At 37.7% G+C, this 25,449-nt stretch overlaps 1 protein-coding gene across 1 annotated transcript in view; it reads right to left on the reverse strand.

Annotated features, from left to right (window-relative positions):
• The window catches only part of SLC4A4 (solute carrier family 4 member 4), a 450,189-nt gene that overhangs the window by 53,235 nt on the left and 371,505 nt on the right, over positions 1 to 25,449 (reverse strand). The window contains exons 16-17 of the mRNA XM_008693197.2: positions 24,759 to 24,829; positions 1,723 to 1,914 (exon numbers count right to left, since the gene is read on the reverse strand). Of these exons, the coding sequence (XP_008691419.2) occupies positions 1,723 to 1,914; positions 24,759 to 24,829 (263 nt within the window). The remainder of the gene's footprint in view (positions 1 to 1,722; positions 1,915 to 24,758; positions 24,830 to 25,449) is intronic.

The raw sequence follows: 25,449 nt of genomic DNA on the forward strand, positions 1-25,449 counted from the left end.
GTTTTCCCGTGTGTGAACTGGTGTTACAAGCTCAAATATCTTCGGGGATGGGCAGTTAATCTGAACGTACAGAGCAGCCAAGTGTTAGACAATAGAGAGTTATGAGGACAATAACTACCTGCAAAGTACAGGTTCCATCTAAGGCCTCAAGTATATGCGTGTGTGTGTGTGTGTGTGTGTGTGTGTGTGTGTGTTTGTGTTTACAAACTATGGTCTAAACAAAGAATGGCTGTAGGCTGAATTCTGCCTGTTGACCACCATTTTGCGATGCCTGTTTTAGACACATTAAGTTGAATACTTCTTTCTACATTTCACTTTGTTAAATTTTTTCGTTCCTTGGGCCAGCTAGTTTGAGACATCTCATTATTGCTGTGGTCTCAGTGTTGTGTCCCCCTCAAATTCTTATGTTGAGATCCTAACCCCCCAAAAAGATTGTATTAGGAGGTGGGGACTTCAGGGGGTGCTTAGGTCATAAGGGTGGAGCCTTCACGAATAAGATTAGTGTTTTTATAAAAGAGGCCCTACGGAGAGCCCTGACCCTTCCTCCATGCTTGGACGCAGTGAAAAGGCACTGGCTATAAGCCAGGAGGAGGGCCCTCACCCAACCCTGCTGGTACCTGATCTTGGACTTCCCAGCCTCCAGAACCATGAGAAATAAATTTCTGTGGTTAATAAGCCACCTAGTCTATTGTATTTTGTTATAGAAGCCCAAACACACTAAAAACAATGATCAATCCTTCCTTTTATTTTCATTTTTATAAGAAAAGTCAATTTTTATAAGAAAAAGTCAAAAAATTTCCTAGGTGTGAATATATTATGTTTCATTCTGTAGGAATTGAAAGAAAGGAATTTCAGCAACTGCACTGCATGTCTTCTAAAGTCTTTCCACTCCTTCCACACAAAACACAAGGGGAGAAATCTCATGAGATTTCAGCTGCAAAGAGCAGCTCATTGATAAAAATCGGGTATAATCAAGATTACCTAAGAAATACTGACATCCTAAACACTGAGAATTGAACTGCAAAGCAAAGGATTATCTTAGTTTCACTCTCAGGTAAAAAAACAAAACACCATTAAGTAAATGTTGGTCTTATCTTGTAGTCTCTCCATGAACCACAGTTTTGACTTTACGTTCACCCAAGCATATTAACGGGAGACAGGATGTCTGCACCACCCAGCTCAATTATCTGTTTTTCTGTTCTACGGCATTCGTCATTATGGGAAGGAAATTTTGGCTCAGATGACGCTCCTATCTTATACCAATACTGGTGTAACAACACAGTTTAAGTTTACTCCCACAGCCCATAATTCAACTACTAAATTATCACATGTACAGCTCATGAACTAGAAATTCTACATCACAATTCCTTGCTAATATGAAGAGTTTTTGCTTATGTACTTTAAAACTATGGATTTAAAATATCTTTTTCTTATTCATGCATTTTTAGATACTAGAATACATCCCACTTTTCCCCTCGGTGCAATAAGAATTATGATAGAATTTATGACAGAATTATGTGAGCAAAATCCTTGGAAGGCTCTTCAAAGCTGGACTTTAATTAGGTTAAAAATACATAATACGCACAAATGGAAATCAAATTTTAAATGTACAAAATTGTATTGTGAAAGCTGAGTTACAGGTGACTTTTTCATTCTGTAACATTGTATTATTGTTGATACAGTATTAATTCAGTGAAAGTTATTTAAAACTCAGGTACTTACCGTGGTTGGAAAATAACGGCTAGTTTTGAATTTTTTCAGAGCCATGGAAGAGGTGTAGGTGCCCAAGAAGAGGATGAAAGACATGAGTGTGATATCAGGAACAAAATCACAGTTGTTCCCCACGAGCTTTCCTCCATATTTCAAACACTTCTTCGTTGACAAAAACGCCCAGTCAAAGGTAGCATTATGGTACTAAAGAAGAAAAACACAAAAAAATTTCTAGAGAACACCAACACATCAAAAGCAGCATTTGCTATTTGATGGGCTATGTAGGGATTAGGCTAAAAGTCTCTGCCGAACAGCTGGCGGGTAACCACTGGAGGGTGAAACTTGATGAAGTGTTAATGGAATAACAGGTAAAGAGGCCAGGAGGCTAGCAATTATTGAAAATACAATGGAAATGTTGCAATCTGTTACCGAGTTTGAGCTACAGTCCTACAATCCTCCATTTGTTCAACAGAAACAAACCACAAAGTCCTTCTTTCCTGTCAGCTTTCCTGAGAGTAAACTGAGACACACTAATATCCAAAATGCAAGACTCTCTGAAACACCTTTGTTGTTCAAAAAGTACTTACTTTTGCAGTGCATGGCTTCTTTGGATTCAAGCTGATGGCCTGCAGTCAATGCTCTCTAAAAGTTTTATTGGGCTAACCATGAATTTACCCAGCACTTTCACAAAAGAGCTATTTCTTTACTAAACAACTAGAGACTAGTGGTTTAAGGAATTAAACTGTAAAAATGCTGATGGTCCCTGCTTTTTCAATTGCATATCCTGATAAAATATAGCTTTTTTTCTTGTTGACTCCAGGTCAGCTTCATGAATAGCCAGTATTGGATTATGCTGGAATGGGCTACGGAGTTGTGTGGGGGATATCTAATCTATCCCTATGTTACATGACCTCAAGCTCATGGGTCAATTTTCAAATTTTCTTCTATCTCATGAATTGCTATTGTGTTGTCAGTACTTCTTTTTTTTTTTTTTAAGATTTTATTTATTTATGTGACAGAGAGACAGCCTGCAACAGAGGGAACACAGCAGGGGAGTGGGAGAGGAAGAAGCAGGCTCCCAGTGGAGGGGCCCGATGTGGGACTCGATCCCGGAACGCCGGGATCATGCCCTGAGCCGAAGGCAGATGCTTAACGACTGTGCTACCCAGGCGCCCCGTGTTGTCAGTACTTCTTGATAGCAGCTAACTCCTGTTCCTATTTTCTGTTTCTAATATGCAGGAGAATCTTTTTGCTAACACAATGGATAAGGCCAGGGTACTCATCCCCTAGCTGCTCAGAGTTTTAGCTGCCTCCTTCTCTAGAGAACTGCCTTCAGTCACATAAGAGCTACCTCACCTAAAATGTTATGCCCTCTTGCAGCCACTTACAGACAACACTAATGGGGTGCTGACTACAATTCCCCTAAATATGTTGAAAATCATATGTGATGGTGTTTGGGAAGTGATTTGGTCATGAGAATGGGGCCTACATGAATGAGATTCAAGTCTTTATAAAACAGAACCCAGAGAGCTCCCTTGTCTCATCTTCTCATCTAACATATGAAGACACAATGAGAAGAAGCCTGTCTATGAACCAGGAAGTGGGTCCTCATCAGACACGGAAACTGTGAGTGCCGTGATCTTGGATTTTCTCTTGCGTCCAGGGCTAATGAGTACATCATGTGCTACCAGAAGAGTTATTTGAGAATACCTTGTAAATAAATATGGAAAGATAAATTTCTCCTGTCCTTTAGGGCAAGAGTTCTACCTCACAACAAACACATCATCAATATTCTTTACTATTCAATGAATTCTCTTGATGTAAGTAACCTAATCATAAAAGAAGATACACATGCAAAAGAAGGATTTCTGACCAGAAAGAGTTCATATTTTTATAGAGCTCAAAAGGTAAAGTGCTTACCTAAATCAATAAAAAAAATAAAATCTAGATTTTTCCCTGAAATTTTTCTGTGTTAGTTTCAACTTATAAACAGCTGAATTACATAATTATTCTTTTATCAAACTCTTCTGAGAGGTGATTAATCATGTCTCATCTTGTTTTTCAGATTTCTGCATATGGATGTTTTTAGCAGAACACATTTGAAGTTTAGAGGTCATAATAGGTAACAGATCTCTTTGTTTTCAGATCAGCAAAAATTTACCATAATATCACTTCAGCACTTCAGTATCAGCAGATTCCTTCTTAATAACCCAAAGAAGTAAACTGTGTTAAGACAATCCCAACAGGCAATTTTTATTGATTTTCTTACAGAGATTCAGGATGAGGCAAAAAAACAATACACATGTACATAAAAATGATAGATATGTTTTCTCATTTACATCAGCCTAAAATGCCAATATCACTATTTTGTAAGCCTCAAATGATTTTTTGTATTGTCATACAGACAATTTAGCTTCCAAACCATCTAAGGGCTTTAATATAAATACTTCAGGCAGCATGCATAGACATCTCAGAATATATATACATGAAGTTTCCCACTCCCATAAAAATTTAACTCTAGCAAATAAATAATTCTATTTAAATATCACTGAAGAGGCATCTACATTGTTTGTGTTATTTCAGTGTTATTATTCCATATAAGCTGATACCAATGAAGATTAGCTTCATTGGACTTCAGGCAGCATTCATATCACAAACAAACATTAAGACGAAACATGGTTCATCTATTAATGGTGTATATATGTAGATATGAAAAAGTAGAGTTTTAGATAATTAGCTAATAATTTAATTGTCACAGATATAATTTATGTAATTTTTACCCCAATATATCTTATTTTGTTATCTATGGAACTTTTGAGTACAAATGGTATTTTTTACTTCAGAGATCCATTTTGTTTTGCCTATGTAAAGGAAACATAAAAAAAGAAACTGTACAGATTTCAGTTACCACTTGCTGTAACCCAATAGTTTTCAAATTTTAATTATCAGTGAAATATCTCTTCATGTAAACTTTACCTAAAACCCCAATATTTAAAACTGAGCTATTCTGTGCTACGTAGTTAAGAGGCATTGAGCTTCTCTCTCTCAATATCCCTGATCCACCTCAAGGCAGGTGCTGAGTTACCTCTCTGGAATCCTAGCTTAGTCTGAGGGGAACACTGCTTTAAAAACAATGCTGTCTTATTAAAAGTTATCTGTATCAGGGGCACCTGGGTGGGTCAGTCAGTTAAGCGTCTGCCTTCAGCTCAGCTCATGATCTCGGGTCCTGGGATCGAGCCTTGCATCAAGGCAGCCTGTTTCTCCCTCTCCCTCTGTCCCTCTTCACCCCCCACCTGTGCTTTCTTTCTCCCTCTATCAAATAAATAAATAAAATCTTTTTAAAAAATAAATAAAAGTTATCTATATCTATCATGTATAAGTTATCTAAAATTGCCATGAGTAGTTTAATCCAAGACTGAACAAACTATATCCTGCAGGCCAAATTCAGCCTGGCCCCAGTTTTCATAAATAAGGTTTTATTGAAAAACAATCATGCTCATTTCTTTACATAACATTCATCACTGTATTTGTGCCATAACTACAGTGTTGCGTAATTTCAACAAAGACCAGATATCTGACCCATAAATCCTAAAATACATACTCTCTGGTCCTTTACAGAAAAAGTTTGTCTGTCCTGGTTTAATTTCTTGTCTAAGACTCCTATATTACTTTCTATTATCCATTTAAATAAAATTTTCATGCTTCATAAATACTAGTACATTACATATTTTTGTTTGATGACCTTTCATACTTACATTATTATTTCATGGATAGTGTTTTTGATACTGGTTGATTCACTGTAAACAGTTTTGGTTTTGAGTATTTGTATTTTCAAATTGTAGTAAGTCATAGAAAAAGCAAAAACATGTAAATGATTCCTTCCCAGATTCATACCACTCCCAAAGAATTCATCTGAAGTAAATACTGAAAATATACCAAAACAGCAGACTGGGAAAATACCGTCATGAGCTTCGATCTCAGCTCTACCACTGTTTACTTGGAAAACAGAAAAAAAAGTAACTTCACTTTCCTGTGCAAGTGCCAATAGGATTTTTCACTTACATGGCTGAAAAAGAGGACCATGAAGGTCACCACGACCACAGTACAGAATAGTACTCTTCACATGTAAACCCCTCTGATTATCACTCAGTACATCATGGTAGAAAATGTACAACCAAGTAACACTGGCTCCTAAAAGAGGGCAGTTCTGGGTTGGACATATCTAGCATAGATGTTAAGTGACCTGAAGGAAGAAATCCCTGGGTGCCCTGAAATACCACATTAAGACACTGTGTGTGTGAGTGTGTATCTGGGAAAAGCAACCACAGATTTCATTAGAACCTCAAAGAAAGCAGTGATGCGAAGAAGCTTTAGAAGCACTGCTCTGGTGCTGTCGTGAGATTATTCTGTCCTCATAGTACGACATTCTCCTTGTATGTCAACCACACTCCAGTTTTCATTTACTCTAAGAGCAAATTCATGATCACAAGACTAACAATGATTTGTTAACTCATCAGCAAATGTTCTCCAAACAAAACAAAATCTCTTTTGTAACTACTTCTTGGTAAGCTATATGCCTGTTTGAATCCTCGTGGGCATTTTAAATTTAATATGTCCAAAACTAACTTCTAATCCCTTCTTAAATCCTGTTCCCCTAGGATCTTGCCCATCTCTGTTAATAGCAACTTCATCCTTCTGGATTCAAAAACAGAAAACCTTGAAGTCATTGTTAATTCCTCTCTTTCTCACATGGCACATTATGGCAAAAATGATCTCAAAATACATCCAAAATTAGGGGTGCCTGGCTGGCTCAGTTGGTAGAACATGTGACTCTTGATCTCAGGGTTGTAGGTTCGAGCTCTAGCTGGGTATAGAGTTTACTTAAAAATAAAATTAAAAAAAAAATCACATCCCAAATTGGACTACATTTCACCCATAACCACTGCTACCACCCTTACTCAAGCCACCATTCTCTCCCCTGGGCTTAATTCGGGAGGATTTTATCTCACAGCTTCTGTCCTTTATACCTTATAGGTGATTCTTTCTTCTCTATGGCTTTGATCTTTATTTCCTACGCAGAATTATATACATCATAATTTACTACTCATGTCAAAAGTTTAAGAGCAAAACAAAAGGGAACATAATTTCAGAAGACCCCTCTATCTGTCAGAACTCTCAGAACACATTATCTCTATTTCTCATGACGCTTAGAACTTTCCATTGCAAGAATACTGTGGCTCTGCTGCACAGATGTCTAATGCATCTGGAGACCTGGATCTAGAAGAGATGTCAGATGTGAAGACATCAACTTAGGGGAAGGAAAAGAGTGTAAAACATCTAAAGTACCCACAACAAAGTGAAGATACCACAAAAGATTATGAATATGCCATGAGAATGATGGGTAAAAGGAAAGGTACATGAGAACATTGAAAAACAAGTTCAGGAGGAGAGCTGAGAGGGTCTAGTGTTGCAAAGATGTTGAGGGATGAAGACAGCTAAATCCATGGTTTGTTTTTGTGTTTTCTCTTACATTTAACACATTCACAACTAACTCCTAATACTGAATACTCCTAATATTAAACACTGGAGGGAGATTCAAAGTAGAGAACTGAGTTGAGGATGAAAGGATGAAAGTTTAGGATGAAAAAATGGAAAAGGCTATCCCAGACTATTTTTTTCAAGAAATACAGTAGCAAAAGGATAGGCTAGAGCATGTAAGCACTAAAAGATCAAGCAAGTTCTTTAGGGCTGATTAAGACTTCTGCAGTGTTTGTGGTGGATGAGAAAGAACCCGGCTATGGCAATGGGAGGAAGGAGAGCATTCTAGAAAAAAAACGAGAATGGGGAAAGGAAGGTGAAAGATTAAGTGAGAGAAAGTCTGACTACGGCTTTGGCAACTCTTTACACCAGGGATGGGTAAAGGCTAGAAATGACAGAAGTATGGAGCCTGCAGACCAAAGGGACTGTGAGTCACTAAAAAATAAGAAAGACAAACTGACCAAGACAGAAGCAAGGTTTAACTTACGATACATCGGGCTACCAAAGAAATTTTAGTTAACTAAAATCATTCATCAAGATTCAACTGTTTGACATATTCAAAGAAGATATCTACTGATTTATCTACCCTTTTTATCTGGAGAAAAAATTGAAGTAAAATAAACTTTAAACTTAAAGTTGTCAGATAAAGGAAGGAGTTAAGATGGCGGAGTAGTCAGGGACCCTAGGCTTGCCTGGTCCCTCAAACACAGCCAGATCAACATCAAATCATTTTCAACAACTAAGAAATTAATCTGAGGATTAAGAAAAGAATCTGCACAATTGGAGGGAGAGAACGTGGCAGATGTGAGGTTTGGAGCTGTGAATTGGGGGAGAGAAAAGCTGTGGTGCCACGAAGTGTAAGGAGTGCTTTTCATGGAGCAAAGTCAGAGAGAGAGGGAGAGAGCAGGAGAGAGAGCAGCGCATAGGGTTTGCACAACATGCTATGGTGAGGGGATCTCCTGGGTTGCCCTGGGAGAGATCATGCCCCTTCTTTTTTTTTTTTTTTTAATTTTATTTATTTATTTGAGAGAGAGCAGGAGTGAGAGCGAGAGACAGAGCATAAGCAGGGGGAAAGGGCAGAGGGAGAAGCTGAGTCCCTGCTAAGCAGGGAGCCTGATGCGGAACTCGATCCCAGGATCCTAGGATCATGACGTGAGCTGAAAGCAGTCTCTTAATAACCAACTGAGCCACCCAGGCGCCCTGATCATGCCCCTTCCTGGAGTACATTTGGAAGAGAGTATATTGCCTCTCCAAGGACAAAGGGCCTGCTGGGAGCCTTTGAGCATCCATTCAACAGCAGGAGACAGAGGCACGCAAAGAGAGCAGATAACCTGGTCCCAGCTTTTCACTGATCATCACAATAGACTCCAGCCACTGTGTGTGCCCACCATGGGGCTGTTTTTCTGGGAAAGAATGGTGTCAGGTGCAGCACTGTGAGGCTCTCCTCCAGGGCAGGCAAGTGGGTCCATGCCTTGCTGTGCCCTTTAAGATTTGGAGTTTTGAATCCCAGCCACTGGCCAGAGATAAAACACAGGAGAACTGTGGTGCCAGCCATGCCAACAGCCCGGGCATGGACAGGTTGAGGGCACGGATCTGAACAAAGTCTGGAACACAGGAGGGGAGACTGTTCCCCTTTCTGTAAGGGCCTCCTGATCAGCAGCAGCCACAGGTTCCCCTCCCCAGGGAAGAGAGGGTGGGGTGATGCCACTTCCACCCCCCCCCCCCCCCACTGCCTACCAGCACAGTCAGACGTCAGAGAGAAACACAGCAGCTCCAGCAGAGGCTGGAGTTGCTTATACCAAACTCTGCCCTCCTGAGCCCAGCAGGGGCATCTTTACCAGGGCAGATCTGACTGTGAGCCTGCACATTGGGCCTCTTTCCCACGCCCCCCACATGTACCAAGTCTACTGATCACAGAGTGCTCCAAAATGTCAGCTTCAGTTCTGGTGAAAATAGGACCAGGATTTCTTTTTCTTTTTGTTCTTTTTTCTTTGATATCAGGATTATAGTTTTTTGTTCGTCTGTTTGCTTTATTTGTTCCTTTTCCTTTTCTCTTTTCTTAGATCGGGACTTTTTTTTTTTTTTTTAAAGATTTTATTTATTTATTTGACAGAGACAGCCAGCGAGAGAGGGAACACAAGCAGGGGGAGTGGGAGAGGAAGAAGCAGGCTCCCAGGGGAGGAGCCCGACGTGGGGCTCGATCCCATAACGCTGGGATCACGCCCCGTGCCGAAGGCAGACGCCCAACGACTGCGCCACCCAGGCGCCCCTAAGTCAGGCTTATCTTAACAAGCAAATGAAAACACAGCGAGTTAAAGGCCGAAACACTCCTCAATGCAAGCAAGGAGGAACTCTATAGGGGACTGACCTGTGGGAAAGAACAGCCAAAACACAACAGTAGAATGTATACAGCATACACCAGACATGCTTCCTGAAGAGCCAGGCCCTGGACAGTATATGACCCCTTCTTAATACAGTATTACTCCCAGGAGCAGGAAACATAACAAGCTTTCATAATATGCAAAAGACAGAAACTTAGACATGATAACAACATGGAGGAATTCTCCCCAAAAGACAAATCAAGAGGAAATCACAGCCAGGGATTTATTCAAAACAGATATAAGAAATATATCCAAACAAGAATTTAGATCAACAGTCATAGGAATACTAGTTGGGCTTGAAAGAAGCATGGAAAACACCAGAGAAACCTGGGCTGCAGAGATAAAAGACCTAAAAACTAGTTAGGCCAAAAGAAAAAAATGCAATAACCGAAAAAGCAAAACCGACTGGATATAATCACAATGAGGATGAAAAGTAGAGGATCAAATAGGTGATATAGAAGATAAAATTATGGAAAATAATGAAGCTGAAAAGAAGAGGNNNGAAAGAGAACTATTAGATCACATATATAGACTTGGGGAATTCAGCGATTACACAAAGCACAATAATATCTGTATTGTAGGAGTCCTAGAAGAAGAAGAGTGGGAATAAGAGGCAGAAGGTTTATTTGAACAAATTATGACTGAGAACTTCCCTAATCTGGGGAAGGAAACAGACATTCAAGTCCCAGAGGCACAGAGAATTCCCCTCAAAATCAACAAAAACAGGTCAACACCACAATGTATCATAGTGAAACCTGCAAAATACAAAGATAAAGACAGAATTCTGAAAGCACCTAGGGGGAAAAAGGCCTTCAACCTAACAAGGGTAGACACATAAGACTGGCAGCAGACCCATCCACAGGCCAGAAAGGAGTGGCAATGATATATTCAACACGATAAATGGGGAAAATATGTAGCCAAGAATACTTTATCCAGCAAGGCTGTCATTCAGAATAGAAGGAAAGACAAAGAGTTGTCAAGACAAATAAAAACCAAAGGAGTTTGGAAGCACCAAACCAGCGGTGCGAGAAATATTAAAGGGGACCCTTTGAGTGGCAAAGAGGGACCAATAGAAATAAAGACTAGAAAGGAACAGAGAAATATAGAGAAACAGTGACTTTACAGGTAATACAATGGCACTAAATTCATATCTATCAACAATTACTCTGAATGTAAATGGACTCAATGCTCCAATCAAAAGATAAAGGGTATCAGAGCGGATAAAAAACAAAAACAAAACAAAAAAACAAGACCCACAGATACGCTGCCAACAAGAGACTCATTTTAGACTCCCTGAAGACACCTCCAGATTGAAAGCAAGGCAGTGGAGAACCATCTATCATGCTAATAGACATCAAAAGAAAGCTGGAGTAGCCATACTTATATCAGACAAACTAGATTTTAAAACTAAAGACTGTAATAAGAGGTGAAGAAGGGCACTATATCATAATAAAGGGATCTATCCAGCAAGAAGATCTAAAACTTGTAAATAGTTATGCCTCCAACTTGGGAGCAGCCACATATATAAATCGATTAATAACAAACTTAAACACATTGATAATAATACAATAATAACAGGGGACATTAACACCCCATTCACAGCAATGGACCATTTAAGCAGAAGATCAACAAGGAAACAAGGCCTTTGAATGACACACTGGACCAGACAGACTTAACAGACATATTCAAGTATTTCATCCTAAAGTGGGAGAATACACATTCTTTTCAAGTGCACATGGGATAATCTCCAGAATAGATCACATACTGGGGCACAAATCAGGCCTCAACAAGTACAAAAAGACTGAGCTCATACCACGTGTATTATCAGACCACAACGCTTTGAAACTTAAAGTCAAACACAAGAAAAAAATTTGGAAAAACCATAAATACACGGAGGTTAAAGAACATCCTACTAAAGAATGAATGGGTTAACCAGGAAATTAAAGAAAAAATAAAAATAAATACATGGAAGCAAACAAAAATGAAAACATAACAGTTCAAAACCTTTGGGATGCAACAAAGGCAGTCATAAGAGGGAAGTATATAGAAATGCAGGAGTTCTTCAAGAAGCAAAAAAAGTCTGGGGCGCCTGGGTGGCGCAGTCATTAAGCATCTGCCTTTGGCTCAGGGCATGATCCCGGCGTTCTGGGATCGAGCCCCACATCAGGCTCCTCTGCTAGGAGCCTACTTCTTCCTCTCCCACTCCCCTGCTTGTGTTCCCTCTCTCGCTGGCTGTCTCTCTCTGTCAAGTAAATAAATAAAAAAATAAAAAAAAAAGAAGCAAAAAAATTCTAAAGTATACAACCTAACCTTACACCTAAAGGATCTGGAAAAGAATAGCAAATAAAGCCTAAAACCAGAAGAAAAAAGGAAATAATTAAGATTAGAGAAGAAATAAATAGTAAAGAAAATTTTAAAAAGTAGAATAGATAAAAAAACTAGGAGCTGGTTCTTTGAAAGAATTAACAAAATTGATAAACCCCCAGCCAGACTTATCAAAAAGAAAAGAGAAAGGAGGGGCGCCTGGGTGGCACAGCGGTTAAGCGTCTGCCTTCAGCTCAGGGCGTGATCCCGGCGTTATGGGATTGAGCCCCACATCAGGCTCCTCTGCTAGGAGCCTGCTTCTTCCTCTCCCACTCCCCCTTGCTTGTGTTCCCTCTCTCGCTGCCTGTCTCTATCTCTGTCGAATAAATAAATAAAATCTTTAAAAAAAAAAAAAAGAAAGAAAAGAGAAAGGACTCAAATAAATAAAATCATGAATAAAAGAGATCACAACCAACCCTGCAAAAATACAATTATAAGAGAATATTATGAAAAATTATGTGCCAACAAATTATGCAATCTGGAAGAAATGGAAAATTCCTAGAAACATATAAACTACCAAAACTGAAACAGGAAGAAATAGAAAGTTTGAACAGACCCAGAACTAGCAAAGAAATTGAATCAGTAATAAAAAATCTCCCAACAACCAAGAGTCCAGGGTTCAATGGCTTCCCAGGGGAATTCTACTAAACATTTAAAGAAGATTTAATACCTATTCTTCTGACTCTGTTCCAAAAAATAGAAACACAAGGAAAATTTCCAAACTCTATGAGGCCAGCATTACCTTGATTCCAAAACCAGACAAAGACCCCACTAAATAGAATTACAGACTAATATCCCTGATGAACATGGATGCAAAAATCATCAACAAGATACTAGCAAATCGAACCCAGTAGCAGATTAAAAGGATTTTTAATCCACCATGATCAAGTGGGATTTATTCCTGGGCTGCAGGGGTGGTTCAATATCCACAAATCAAACAATGTGATACACCACATTAATAAAAGAAAGGAATAAGAACTGTATGATCCTCTCAAAAGATGTAGAAAAAAGCATTTGACAAAATACAGCATCCTTTCTTGATAAAAAGCCTCAAGAAAGTAGGGCTACAAGGAACACACCTCAACATCATAAAGGCCATATTCAAAAGACCCACAGCTAATACCATCCTCAATGGGAAAAATTGAGAGCTTTTCCCCCAAGGTCAGGAACATGACAGGGATGTCCACTCTCACCACTGTTGTTCAACATAGTACTGGGAAGTCCTAGCCTCAGTAATGGGACAATAAAAAGAAATAAAAGGCATCCAAATTGGCAAGGAAGAAGTCAAACTTTCACTCTTTGCAGATGACCTGATATTCTACATAGAAAACCCGAAAGAGTTCAAGAAAAAATTGCTAGAAATAATACACGAATTCAGCAAAGTCACAGGATATAAAATCAAGGTACAGAAATCTGTTGCATTTCTATACACCAATAAGAAAGTAGCAGAAAGAGAAATCAAAGAATCAAACCCATTTACAACTGTACCATAGGATACCTAGGAATAAACCTAACCAAAGAGGTAAAAGATCTACACAATGAAAACTACAGAACACTTATGAACAAAATTGAGGACAGAAAGAAATGGAAAAACTTTCCAAGCAAATATTGTTAAAATGTCTATATTACCCTAAACAACCTACACATTCAATACAATCCCTATAAAAAATAACACCAGCATTTTTCACAGAGCTGGAACAAACAATTCTAAGATTTGTATGGAACCAGAAAAGACCCTGAATAGCCAAGTAATATTAAAAATGAAAAGCAAAACAGTAGCATTACAATCTCAGACTTTAAGCTATATTACAAAGCTGTAATCATCAAGACAGTACAGTACTGGCACAAAAGCAGACACATACGTCAATGGAACAGAATAGAGAACCCAGAAATGGACCCACAGATGTATGTGTCATCTTTGACAAAGCAAGAAAGAATATCCAATGGAAAAAAAGACAGTCTCTTCAACCAATGTTGCTGAGAAAACTGGACAGTGACATGCAGAAGAATGATACTGGACCACTTTCTTACACCATACACAAAAATAAATTCAAAATGCATGAAAGACCTAACTTTAAGACAGGAAAGCATCAAAATCCTATGGGAGAAAACAGGTAGTATCCTCTTTGACCTGGCAACTTCTTACTAGACACGTCTCTGGAGGCAAGGGAAACAAAAGCAAAAATGAGCTACTGGGACCTCATCAAGATAAAACGCTTCTGTACAATGAAGGAAACAATCAACAAAACTAAAAGGCAATGGATGGAATGGGAGAAGATATTAGCAAATGACATATCTGATAAAGGATTAGTATCTAAAATATATAAAGAACATATACAACTCAACACCAACAAAACAAAACAAAACAAAACAAAAACAAAAACAAAAACCCACCCAATTTAAAAATGGGCAGAAGACAGACATTTCTCCAAAGACATACAGATGGCTAACAGATACGTGAAAAGATGCTCAACATCACTCAGCATCAGTGAAATACAAATCAAAACCACAATGAGATACCACCACACACCTGCTAAAATGGCTAAAATTAATGACTCGGGAAACAACAAATGTTGGTGAGGATGCAGAGGAAGGGGACTTTTGCTCTGTTGGTGGGAATGGAAACTGCTGCAGCCACTCTGGAAAACAGTATGGAGGTTCCTCAAAAAGTTAAAACTAGAACTACCCTATGACCCAGCAATTGTGCTACTAGGTATTTATCCAAAGGATACAAAAATGCTGAATCAAAGGGCCACATGCACCCCAATGTTTATAGCAGCATTATCAACAATAGCCAAATTATGTAAAGAGCCCAAATGTCCATCAGCTGATGAACAGATAAAGAAGAGGTGGTATATATATATATATACATACACACACACACACACTGGAATATTATTCAGCCATCAAAAGATATGAAATCTTGCCATTTGCAACAATGTGGACAGAACTAGAGTATATTATGCCAAGAAAAATAAGTCTGTCAGAGGAAGACAAATACATGATTTCACTCATATGTAGAATTTAAGAAACAAAACAGACGAACAAAGGGGAAGGGAAGGAAAAATAAAATAAGATAAAAATAGAGGGAGACAGGCCATAAGAGACTCTTAAATATAGAGAACAAACTGAGGGTTGCTGGACAGGAGGTGGGCGGGGGATGGGCTAAACAAGCGATGGGCATTAAGGAGGGCACTTGCTGAAATGAGCACTGGGGGTTATATGTAAGTGATGAATCACTAAATTCTGTTCCTGAAACCAATACTACACTATATGCTAACTAACTTGAATTTAAATTTTAAAAAATAAATAAATAAAATGAAATTGTCAGATAACATATAGGATGCCCAGTTATATCTAAATTTCAGATAAACAGTGAATAATATTTTTAGTGTATGTATGACCTATATTTTAGTGTAAGTATGACCTACAGAATTATACAGGACATTTTTATACTAAAAAAATTGTTCATTATTTACCTGAAATTCAAATGTAACTGGGATCCTAGGTTTTTGTTTTGTTTTCCTTGCTAGCTCTGGTGAATGCTATTTCAATTAGATACAGACTATTCTGAGTAACAGCAGCATGTGGAAAATAGAAAAATGTGGCCAAAAGAAAACAGAAAATTTACTGGGTCCTGATTGCATAAAGGAACTAAGATAGTGTTAAGGGAGCAATAAAGAAGAATAAAACAAAAACAATTTTTAAAAGTTTCCTGGGAGAAATAAAAAATTTCCACTTAAATATTAACTAATGCAAAGCAATAAAAGAAAGTGTCTAAATGAACAGTATAGAGATTAGTAGATAAGAAAAAGGACTAATCAGTTTCATTCAGCACAGAGAAAGTAAAATTTAAGATAAGCCTTGAAAGAAAGACAGGTCCTTGTAGAACTCTCATACTCCAAAGGGTAGAAAGAAGAGTGGCAGGAGAACAAAACTAAAAAAGAATGACAGAGTAATAAAAGTGAGTGGAAAAGGGAATAACAGTGAGAAGCTTTGGATGTGTATTTCTTGCTGCATTGGCAGAAACCAAGAGGTAAAGCTTTAGACAGGGAGATGAGAAAAGATGCTGATTCAGGTACATACAGTGCTTCATTCACTTATCCAATAAGTCCTTTATTCAAAATTTATTGGATGTTCACCATGTGGAGAAACTAACAGTGAGTGGACCAAGTGAACCAAACCAGACTGATGGCGCAAATGGGTAATTTAAAAAAAAAAAAAAAAAAAAAAAGGTGTTAGAGAAATGGGACCAAATTGCTGAGGATCTTAACTGTGGTCAATCTCATGAAAAAGAGACATCAATGTATTTTTCCGGATCTCATTTTCCAGAGAATTATTCTGTTAACACTGAATGGATTTGTTTGTAAATCTTAAAAGTATAAGGTATACTGGAAGATGAATTTTAAAATTTAAAATTCTATATCATCCTCCCCAAAGACAAAAGTGGGTGATATGTATGTGAGAGAGGATGAGCAAAATGTTCATTGAAGCTAGGTGATGTGTATATGGGGGTTCCTTGTACTATTCTCTGTACTACCTCTCTGTATTTTACTGCATGTTTTAAATTTTCCATAATATTTTTAAAAAGTAGGAACATGTGATATTCAAGGGGATTTAAGGACAGAATGGCACTTGACTTTCTCAGTGAGAGAAAATCACAAAGATGTTATGTACAAGAAGATTAATGTGACATTCTATTTCCACGAAAATGAATGTTAACTCCTAAAATCACCCTGAAGGTACACCAAATCAAAGCACTTTTGCTCCCATGTCTGACTGCCAAGCAGAATTTATGAGACTATAATAGTTCTTAGTTCCATGGTTAACAGCATCTCTATGTAGACATGATATGCTTCATTGGGTAACATAATAAGCAAAAAAATAAAATAATAAAATAAATAAAAATGAAAGATTCTATATTGCTCTCCTTATATATCAACTGGTAAAGTGTGTGTCTTTTAAAATACACACAAACAAAGGTAATGCTACAAATAAAAGTCTCAAGGTTAAGTGGATAATGCACTCATTTAGGGTTTCTTTCCTGCAGTGAGTAGGCCAGATTTGCAGTATTCTGCAATCCTACTTTATGAACTAAAGGATACATTTGAGCTGTACTTGTCTATAGTTGTATGTGTTGTTGTGAAATATCAAAACTAATTGGTTGTTCTACTTGTGATTAAAACATAGAAAATAGAATGAAACTGGACCATTTTCTTATACCATACACAAAAATAAATTCAAAATGGATTAAAGAGCCAAATATAGGGGCGCCTGGGTGGCACAGTTGTTAAGCGTCTGCCTTCGGCTCAGGGCGTGATCCCAGCGTTTTGGGATCAAGCCCCACATCAGGCTCCTCCGCTATGAGCCTGCTTCTTCCTCTCCCACTCCCCCTGCTTATGTTCCCTCTCTAGCTGGCTGTCTCTCTGTCAAATAAATAAATAAAATCTTAAAAAATAATAATAAAATAATGAGCCAAATGTAAGACAGAAAACCATCAAAATCCTAGAAGAGAACACAGGTAGTAACCTCTTTGACATCAGCCATAGCAACTTCCTTCTAGATATGTCTCCTGAGGCAGGGGAAAGAGAGCAAAAATAAACTTTTGGGACCTCATCAAGATATAAAGTTTCTGCACAGTGAAGGAAACAACAAAATTAAAAGGTAACTGACAGAATGGGAGAAGATACTTGCAAATGATAAATCTGATAAAGGGTTAGTATTCAAAATCTATAAAGATCTTCACCAAAAACCATACGTTACCTTGGAATTAACTTAACCAGAGACGTAAAGGACCTATATTCTAGAAACTATAAATCACTCTTGAAAGACATTGAGGAAGACATAAAAAGATGGAAAGATATTCCATGCTCATGGAGCGGAAGAATTAACATAGTTAAAATGTCCATGCTACCCAGAGCAATCTACACTTTCAATGCTATCCCGACCAAAATACCGAGGACATTTTTCAAAGAACTGGAACAAATAGTCCTTAAATTTGTATGGAAACAGAAAAGGCCCCGAATCTCCAAGGAACTGTTGAAAAGGAAAAACAAAGCTGGGGGCATCACAATGCCGGATTTCGAGCTGTACTACAAAGCTGTGATCACAAAGACAGCATGGTACTGGCACAAAAACAGACACATAGACCAATGGAACAGAATAGAGAGCCCAGAAATGGACCCTCGGCTCTTTGGGCAACTAATATTTGATAAAGCAGGAAAAAACATCCGGTGGGAAAAAGTCTCTTCAATAAATGGTGCTGGGAAAATTGGACAGCTACATGCAAAAGAATGAAACTTGACCACTCTCTCACACCATACACAAAAATAAACTCCAAATGGATGAAAGACCTCGATGTGAGACAGGAATCCATCAAAATTCTAGAGGAGAACATAGGCAGCAACCTCTACGACATCGGCCAAAGCAACCTTTTTCATGATACATCCCCAAAGGCAAGAGAAACAAAAGATAAAATGAATTTATGGGACTTCATCAAGATTAAAAGTTTCTGCACAGCCAAGGAAACAGTCAGAAAAACTAAGAGGCAGCCCACGGAATGGGAGAATATATTTGCAAATGACACTACAGATAAAGGACTGGTATCCAAGATCTACAAAGAACTTCTCAAACTCAATACACGAGAAACAAATAAACAAATCAAAAAATGGGCAGAAGATATGAACAGACACTTTTCCAATGAAGACATACAAATGGCTAACAGACACATGAAAAAATGTTCAAAATCATTAGCCATCAAGGAAATTCAAATCAAAACCACACTGAGATACCACCTTACGCCAGTTAGAATGGCAAAAATAGACAAGGCAAGAAACAACAATTGTTGGAGAGGATGTGGAGAAAGGGGATCCCTCCTACATTGTTGGTGGGAATGCAAGTTGGTACAGCCACTCTGGAAAACAGTGTGGAGGTCCCTTAAAAAGTTAAAAATTGAGCTACCCTATGATCCAGCCATTGCACTACTGGGTATTTACCCCAAAGATACAGACGTAGTGAAGAGAAGGGCCATATGCACCCCAATGTTCATAGCAGCAATGTCCACAATAGCTAAATCGTGGAAGGAGCCGAGATGCCCTTCAACAGATGACTGGATTAAGAAGTTGTGGTCCATATATACAATGGAATATTACTCAGCTATCAGAAAGAACGAGTTCTCAACATTTGCTGCAACATGGACGGCACTGGAGGAGATAATGCTAAGTGAAATAAGTCAAGCAGAGAAAGACAACTATCATATGATTTCTCTCATCTATGACACATAAAAACTAGGAAGATCGGTAGGAGAAGAAAGGGATAAAGAAAGGGGGGGGTAATCAGAAGGGGGAATGAAACATGAGAGACTATGGACTCTGAGAAACAAACTGAGGGCTACAGAGGGGAGGGGGGTGGGGGAATGGGATAGACCGGTGATGGGTAGTAAGGAGGGCACGTATTGCATGGTGCACTGGGTGTTATACACAACTAATGAATCATCGAGCCTTACATCAGAAACCGGGGATGTACTGTATGGTGACTAACATAATATAATAAAAAATCATTAAAAAAAAAACAAAATCTATAAAGATCTTATCAAACTCAACACCCAAAAAACAATCCAGTTAAAAATGGGCAGCAGACATGAATATACATTTTTCCAAAGAAGACATACAGATGACTAACAGACACATGAAAAGATGCTCAACATCACTTAGCATCAGGGAAATATGAATCAAAACCACAATGAGATACCACCTCAGACCTGTCAGAATGGCTAAAATTAACTACACAGGAAACAACAGGTGTTGGTGAGGATGCAGAGAAAGGAGAACCCTCTTACACTATTGGTAGGAATGCAAACTGCTGCAGCCACTCTGGAAAACAGTATGAAGTTTCCTCAAAAAGTTAAAAATAAAACTACCCTACAATTCAGCAATTACACCACTAGGTATTTACCCAAAGAATACAAAAATACTAATTCAAAGGGATACATGCACCCCTATGTTTATAGCAGCATTATTTACAAAACCCAAATTATGGAAACAGTCCAAGTATCCATTGACTGATGAAGGACAAGGAAGATGTGCTATAGTTATACAATGGAATATTACTTGGCCGTCAAAAAGAATGAAATCTTGCCATATATGACAACATGGATGAAGTTAGAATGTATTATGCTAAGCGAAATAAGTCAGTCAGAGAAAGGCAAATACCATATGATTTCACTCATATGTGGAATTAAGAAACAAAACAAATAAGCAAAGGGAGTAAGAAAGAGAGACCGGGAAAGCAAGAAACAAACTCTTTAACTATAGAGAACAAACTGACGGTCACCAGAGGGGAGGAAGATGGGGATTAAGGAGTGCACTTGTTGTGAGGAGTACAGCATGATGTATGGAAGTGTTGAATCACTATATTGTACATCTGAAACCAATATTATACTGTATGTTAACTAACTGGAATTTAAATAAAAACTTAAAAAACAGAAAACAAAACAAAACAAAAAAAACGGTCACTTCTAACTTCTCCAATCATGTTGGGTAAGGTACAAAATCATAGTTTTTAAAAATCTACCAGAGATGAAGATATAAAGAAACTTAAATAAATTCTAAAAAATTACAAGGCCTTCATGGAAGAGAACTCCATGTGCATGCCAGAGCAGCACATGGAAGATAAACCCACTGCAGATGGAGGTATGAAGAAATAAGCCAAATCTTCAATGAGTTTTTAAAGCCTGCATGTAGACTGGGGTGACAGAATTCCAAGGAGCCCTAGGCATTACACTGAGCCTGCATCCATCCACCAAACTTTCTCACAGTGCACAGGTTGTATACAAAAGGCAGGAGGTTTGATAGGACAGCTGAGAGAAATCCCCCCTTAGACACAAAGCCCCTACCAAATGTAAGAAAGTCACTTTCCTAAAATGGGAAGCAGGGCAGGAGAGTGGAGGAAAATCCCTCTGAGGCATTCAGGCACTCCTTTAAGAGCTAAGGCATCTGTTCCCTGAAGGCTGGGGCAGAGCAGTTGGGCAAAGAAAGATCTCCCAAGGCTCAGAAGCTGAGGCATAAAACAAGACAAAGAGCATTCCCCATAGGACTTCCTGGGATAATGGCAATGTTCTATACACCTTCTTTTGGGTGATGATTACATGAGCCTATAAAATGTCAAAACTCATTGCAATGAGCATGTAAAAACTGTGTGTTTTAAAGTGTACCGCAAATTTAATAATAATGTTTTCAAAAAAGGATCTAATGTGAAAAACAAAAAGCAACTAATCCATTTAATCACCTCCTTGGAAAAGCCTTAATGTTAGATTGTGAAATCTGGTCTCTCCCTCTGAGAGCTGTTAAGTGAAAGCCAGAAGATTCTAAGACTCACTGTGTCCACACAGTGTGGAGAAGCTGTGGCTGGTCTTAAAGTTTTAGAGGGACCTTTCAAAGAATTTTATTTGCAGGTTGAAAGGATATGCCTACCAATAAGTCTACAGGAAAACTGACAAAGGTGAGAAGTATTAAAAACTCAATGAATCCAACAATGAATGGAACTAATGGAAAACCTGCCTTTTTATCTTGAGGGACAGTTATTCTAAAGTTCCTGTCAGTCTAAATGCTCTAATGCCCATTTTTTCTGAAAACACACTACTACTATGAAGAAGAAAAGTTGTCTTCATGCTAATGAAGCTGAAGAGAAAAAGCCTTCCCTCCTCCGACAAGGTGTCCTCAGAGCCTTGTGAGAGGGAGCCTTGTTGGTGCCCCAGGGCTGCATGTCACTTTTCCAGCACTTTCTTTCATAATCTAATTATGGCTAAAAGAAGGAAATTAAATCCTTGATGACGGTATGTCCCAGGAAAGACGGAGGGCAGCAGAGCTAGCATGGCCAAAGAGAGAGGGCCCAATCTCCTGTCAGAGCAGTGGCATCCAATTTATTTTCTCCACCCACCTGAGTTATGGTGGCAACATGGCCTAATGAAATGATAAAAATACCTAAATAGAATAACATATATTAATATGAGAAATAAGTATGTGCCAGCCACTATGCTAAGTCCCAGCTATTTACTCCTTTGACTTTTTATAGAGTCAGTGAGATAAAGTACTGTTTTCATCACTATTTTACAAATGGGAAACTGAGCAGCTACCACACCCTGGGAAGTTGTGGATGCCTGCAGTTGAAACTGGGCATGAGAACTCAATATCTGGACGTCCTTCTACATGAAACACTATTCTGCTTCCCCAAATAATGGAAAGAGGCAGATTTTGGACTTAGAAAGCCCTGAGTTCAAATCCTGATTTTATACATACTGACGATATGGCCTTTGGAAGGACAGTTAACCTTTCTAAGCTTCAGTTTCATTCGTACGATACAGGTAACCTAACAAAATAGATGGATATAGGGGAAGAGAAGGAAAAATAAAATAAGATAAAAACAGAGAAGGAGGCAAACCATAAAAGACTCTTAACTATAGGAAACAAACCGAGGGCTGCTGGAGGGGAGGTGGGTAGGGGGATGGGGTAACTGGGTGATGGGCTTTAAGGAAGGGCACTGGATATGATGAGCACTGGGTGTTACATGCAACTGATGAATCACTAAATTCTACCCCTGAAACTAATAATATACTATATGTTAACTAAATTGAATTTAAATAAAATTTTTTTTAAAAATACAGGTAACATAATAACTCAAAAGCTATTCTGAGTATTATAGACAATTAATGTGAAGAGCCTGGCCCTTAGTAGGTGCTCAACAAATGGTAGTTATTACTGGTGATAATAAATCATATTACCTCTTTAATACTCATTTCTGGATCTTGTATATATACCAATTGTGTGTGTGGGTGTGATTGTGTATTTATGTGTGTGTATCTAAACAACGTATACCTAAAGGCATTGATAAGGATAAAAAAGGAGAAATGAAAGCTAGAATAACAGTTGTCCTTCATAATTACGCACAAACATACACATACACACATTTTTTCGTGATTTCTTCTCTAGAGGCGCTGAACATAGCAACTTAACATTTTAATTAAAGTGTGTAACTGATACACACATGAGGGTACTATGGCCCTGGAGTATAGAACATACATAAAGAACTGAAAGTGTAAACATTTCCATCTGCAAACACTGAGGCATCATGGTGTATTAGAAATATACCACTCAGACTTCTGTTCAAATCTTTGTTTTAATAATTTATGGCTATGTGACCTAGGGCAAGAAAGGTTATTTACCTTCTAAAGCTATAGTTTCTCTCATCTGTAAAATGAACATAATTATACATGGTAGTTTGTGTTAATGATCATAATATGTGTAAAACACCTGGTCTCTAGTAGATGCCTTATAAACGGTAGCTAAATTGTAATCATTATTGTGCTTTTATGTCTTATATCATAGTCATACTAGAAGTCAATCACAATTTCCATTTGTTTTCCATAAATCTTATAGTGACATCTTATAATTATATATCAATTACTAGAGTCACTCCAGAATTTGCCCGAAGACAGGGCTTAAAAATTCATTAATTTTAAAGCTATCCTTGATTAGTTACAAAAGGAATTAAGTAAGAAATAATCTCTTTTTAAGTCAGTGGAAGTGTTTTATTAATTTTTAATTGCAAATTAACTTATGGCTTTAATTAATTATATATTTTTTAAATTTTTAATTAGACCTTAATTAAAATTATTTCAAGTCTAGAAGGATCTATTTTTCTCTGTATTTTAAACAAGTTCTTTTAGACAATAGGCTGGCTGGCTGAAAGACTGAAAATTGATCTCTTTTCTGTATGTGGCCTTTAAAACATATATTTCTCTCTCTCTCTCTCTCTCTTTCTCTCTCTCTCACACATACACACACACACACACACACATATACACACACACACAATCAAACACAAATAAAGAGGCAAAGTTTGAAGAAAATCAGAGAGAACTTTAACAGTAAGGAAAGAAGTCAAGAGAGCCACGGAATATGAAAACAAGAGAGAAAAAGGGTCAAGTGAGAGTTGTCCAGGAAAGATATAAAACATCATCTTTGAAAGGGTGTTGTGGGCACTCATTACATAATATCTGCAGAAGTCTTCTGGTCTCCTGAGAGATGCGCGCTCTATCAATACAAGGTACTATGGTTTCTGTCTTTATAACGGAGAGATTGATATTCTTTGGTAAGATTCCATATCCAGTGTAGAAGCAACACAATTAGAAGCCTGAAATAGCACTTTTCCCTTTTTCTCCAACACAAAAGTCTCCTTCCAGTGTGTAACCTTCCATGCAAAACAGCTCATTTTTAAAGCTTAGTTCCAGTCTCTTAAAGATCCTTGGTTACAAGCCATGGGAAAGGATATCATGTGACAGAGGCACAGTCCTTTCTAAGTGAGAGGGAAAATGTCCTGCTACAATCATCCTTAGTGAGGAGAACACAACACCATTAGGTAGTCAGAAGAATTCTTAATCATCCTAGAAACAGAGAGGATACCATGCTCTCATTTTTCGACTGTCCTCACTTTCCCTTGTGAAATATCTCAAGGTGACAATGAACGGATATAGTAAATTCCTAAGAGGGTTTAAAAAGCATGTTGTAGAGGTAAATATTCACTTGAGTTAAAAAAGAAAAAAAAAAAGCTGACTAGAGCAAGGAAAGTGTTTCTTTCTGTCCCTCCACAATCATTGATTATTAAAGTTGTATTCACACTCAGATTGCTGAAGGGTAGGAGACATCATGTGATGAATATTATAATTAGAGTATACAATACACAAGTGGTTTCAAATATTAAGTCACTTACCATGTCAGTAGAAGAAATAGTTGGCAAATCCTCTGGGGCCAATGTAGTGTCATTAGATATTGAGATATTAACTGTAAGAAAAAGATAATCTTTTACCATAAAAGTAAAATAAAAATGACCTAAATGCATAATTCAAAATCTAAAAATGCTACGCTAGGCATTAAAAATGTCTTCAATGATAGCATAAAGCACAATGAATTTTTCTTTATTGTAATTGTATTCACTTTCACCTAGATCAAAAATTACCAAAGATTCAGACATATCTCTTGTACTCTAATCTGATAAAAACAATGGCAACATTTAAGAAAATGGTATTACAATTTGTTTCAGGTTTCGAAAAAAGAAAAAGAAAAAACCTTAACCATTACTAAAAGGCACTCAATATATTTTGCCTAGTGAAAGAAATGGATGTTAGTAAGTGAGTAAGGTGATCACTGGCTTTATGTACAGTCAAATCTTGCAAAGTGGAATTTCACTAATTAATTCGGGATTTTTGGACATTTGGACAGCATATGAGAAAGTGTATCTTTGCAAAACATGGGAAAAAAAATCTTTCAAATAATAATAAATTATATAAATATAATGGAAATAAATATCTAATTTTAAAAAATTATTTTCATATAATTTGGCATTATTTGTAGATTTATTAAGAGGTTACTTTTGGAGGAAACTAATTTATTTATTAAACCAG

The sequence above is a fragment of the Ursus maritimus genome, unplaced genomic scaffold (assembly GCF_017311325.1).
Source record: "Ursus maritimus isolate PB19 unplaced genomic scaffold, ASM1731132v1 scaffold_8, whole genome shotgun sequence".
Classification (NCBI taxonomy): Eukaryota; Metazoa; Chordata; class Mammalia; order Carnivora; family Ursidae; genus Ursus; species Ursus maritimus.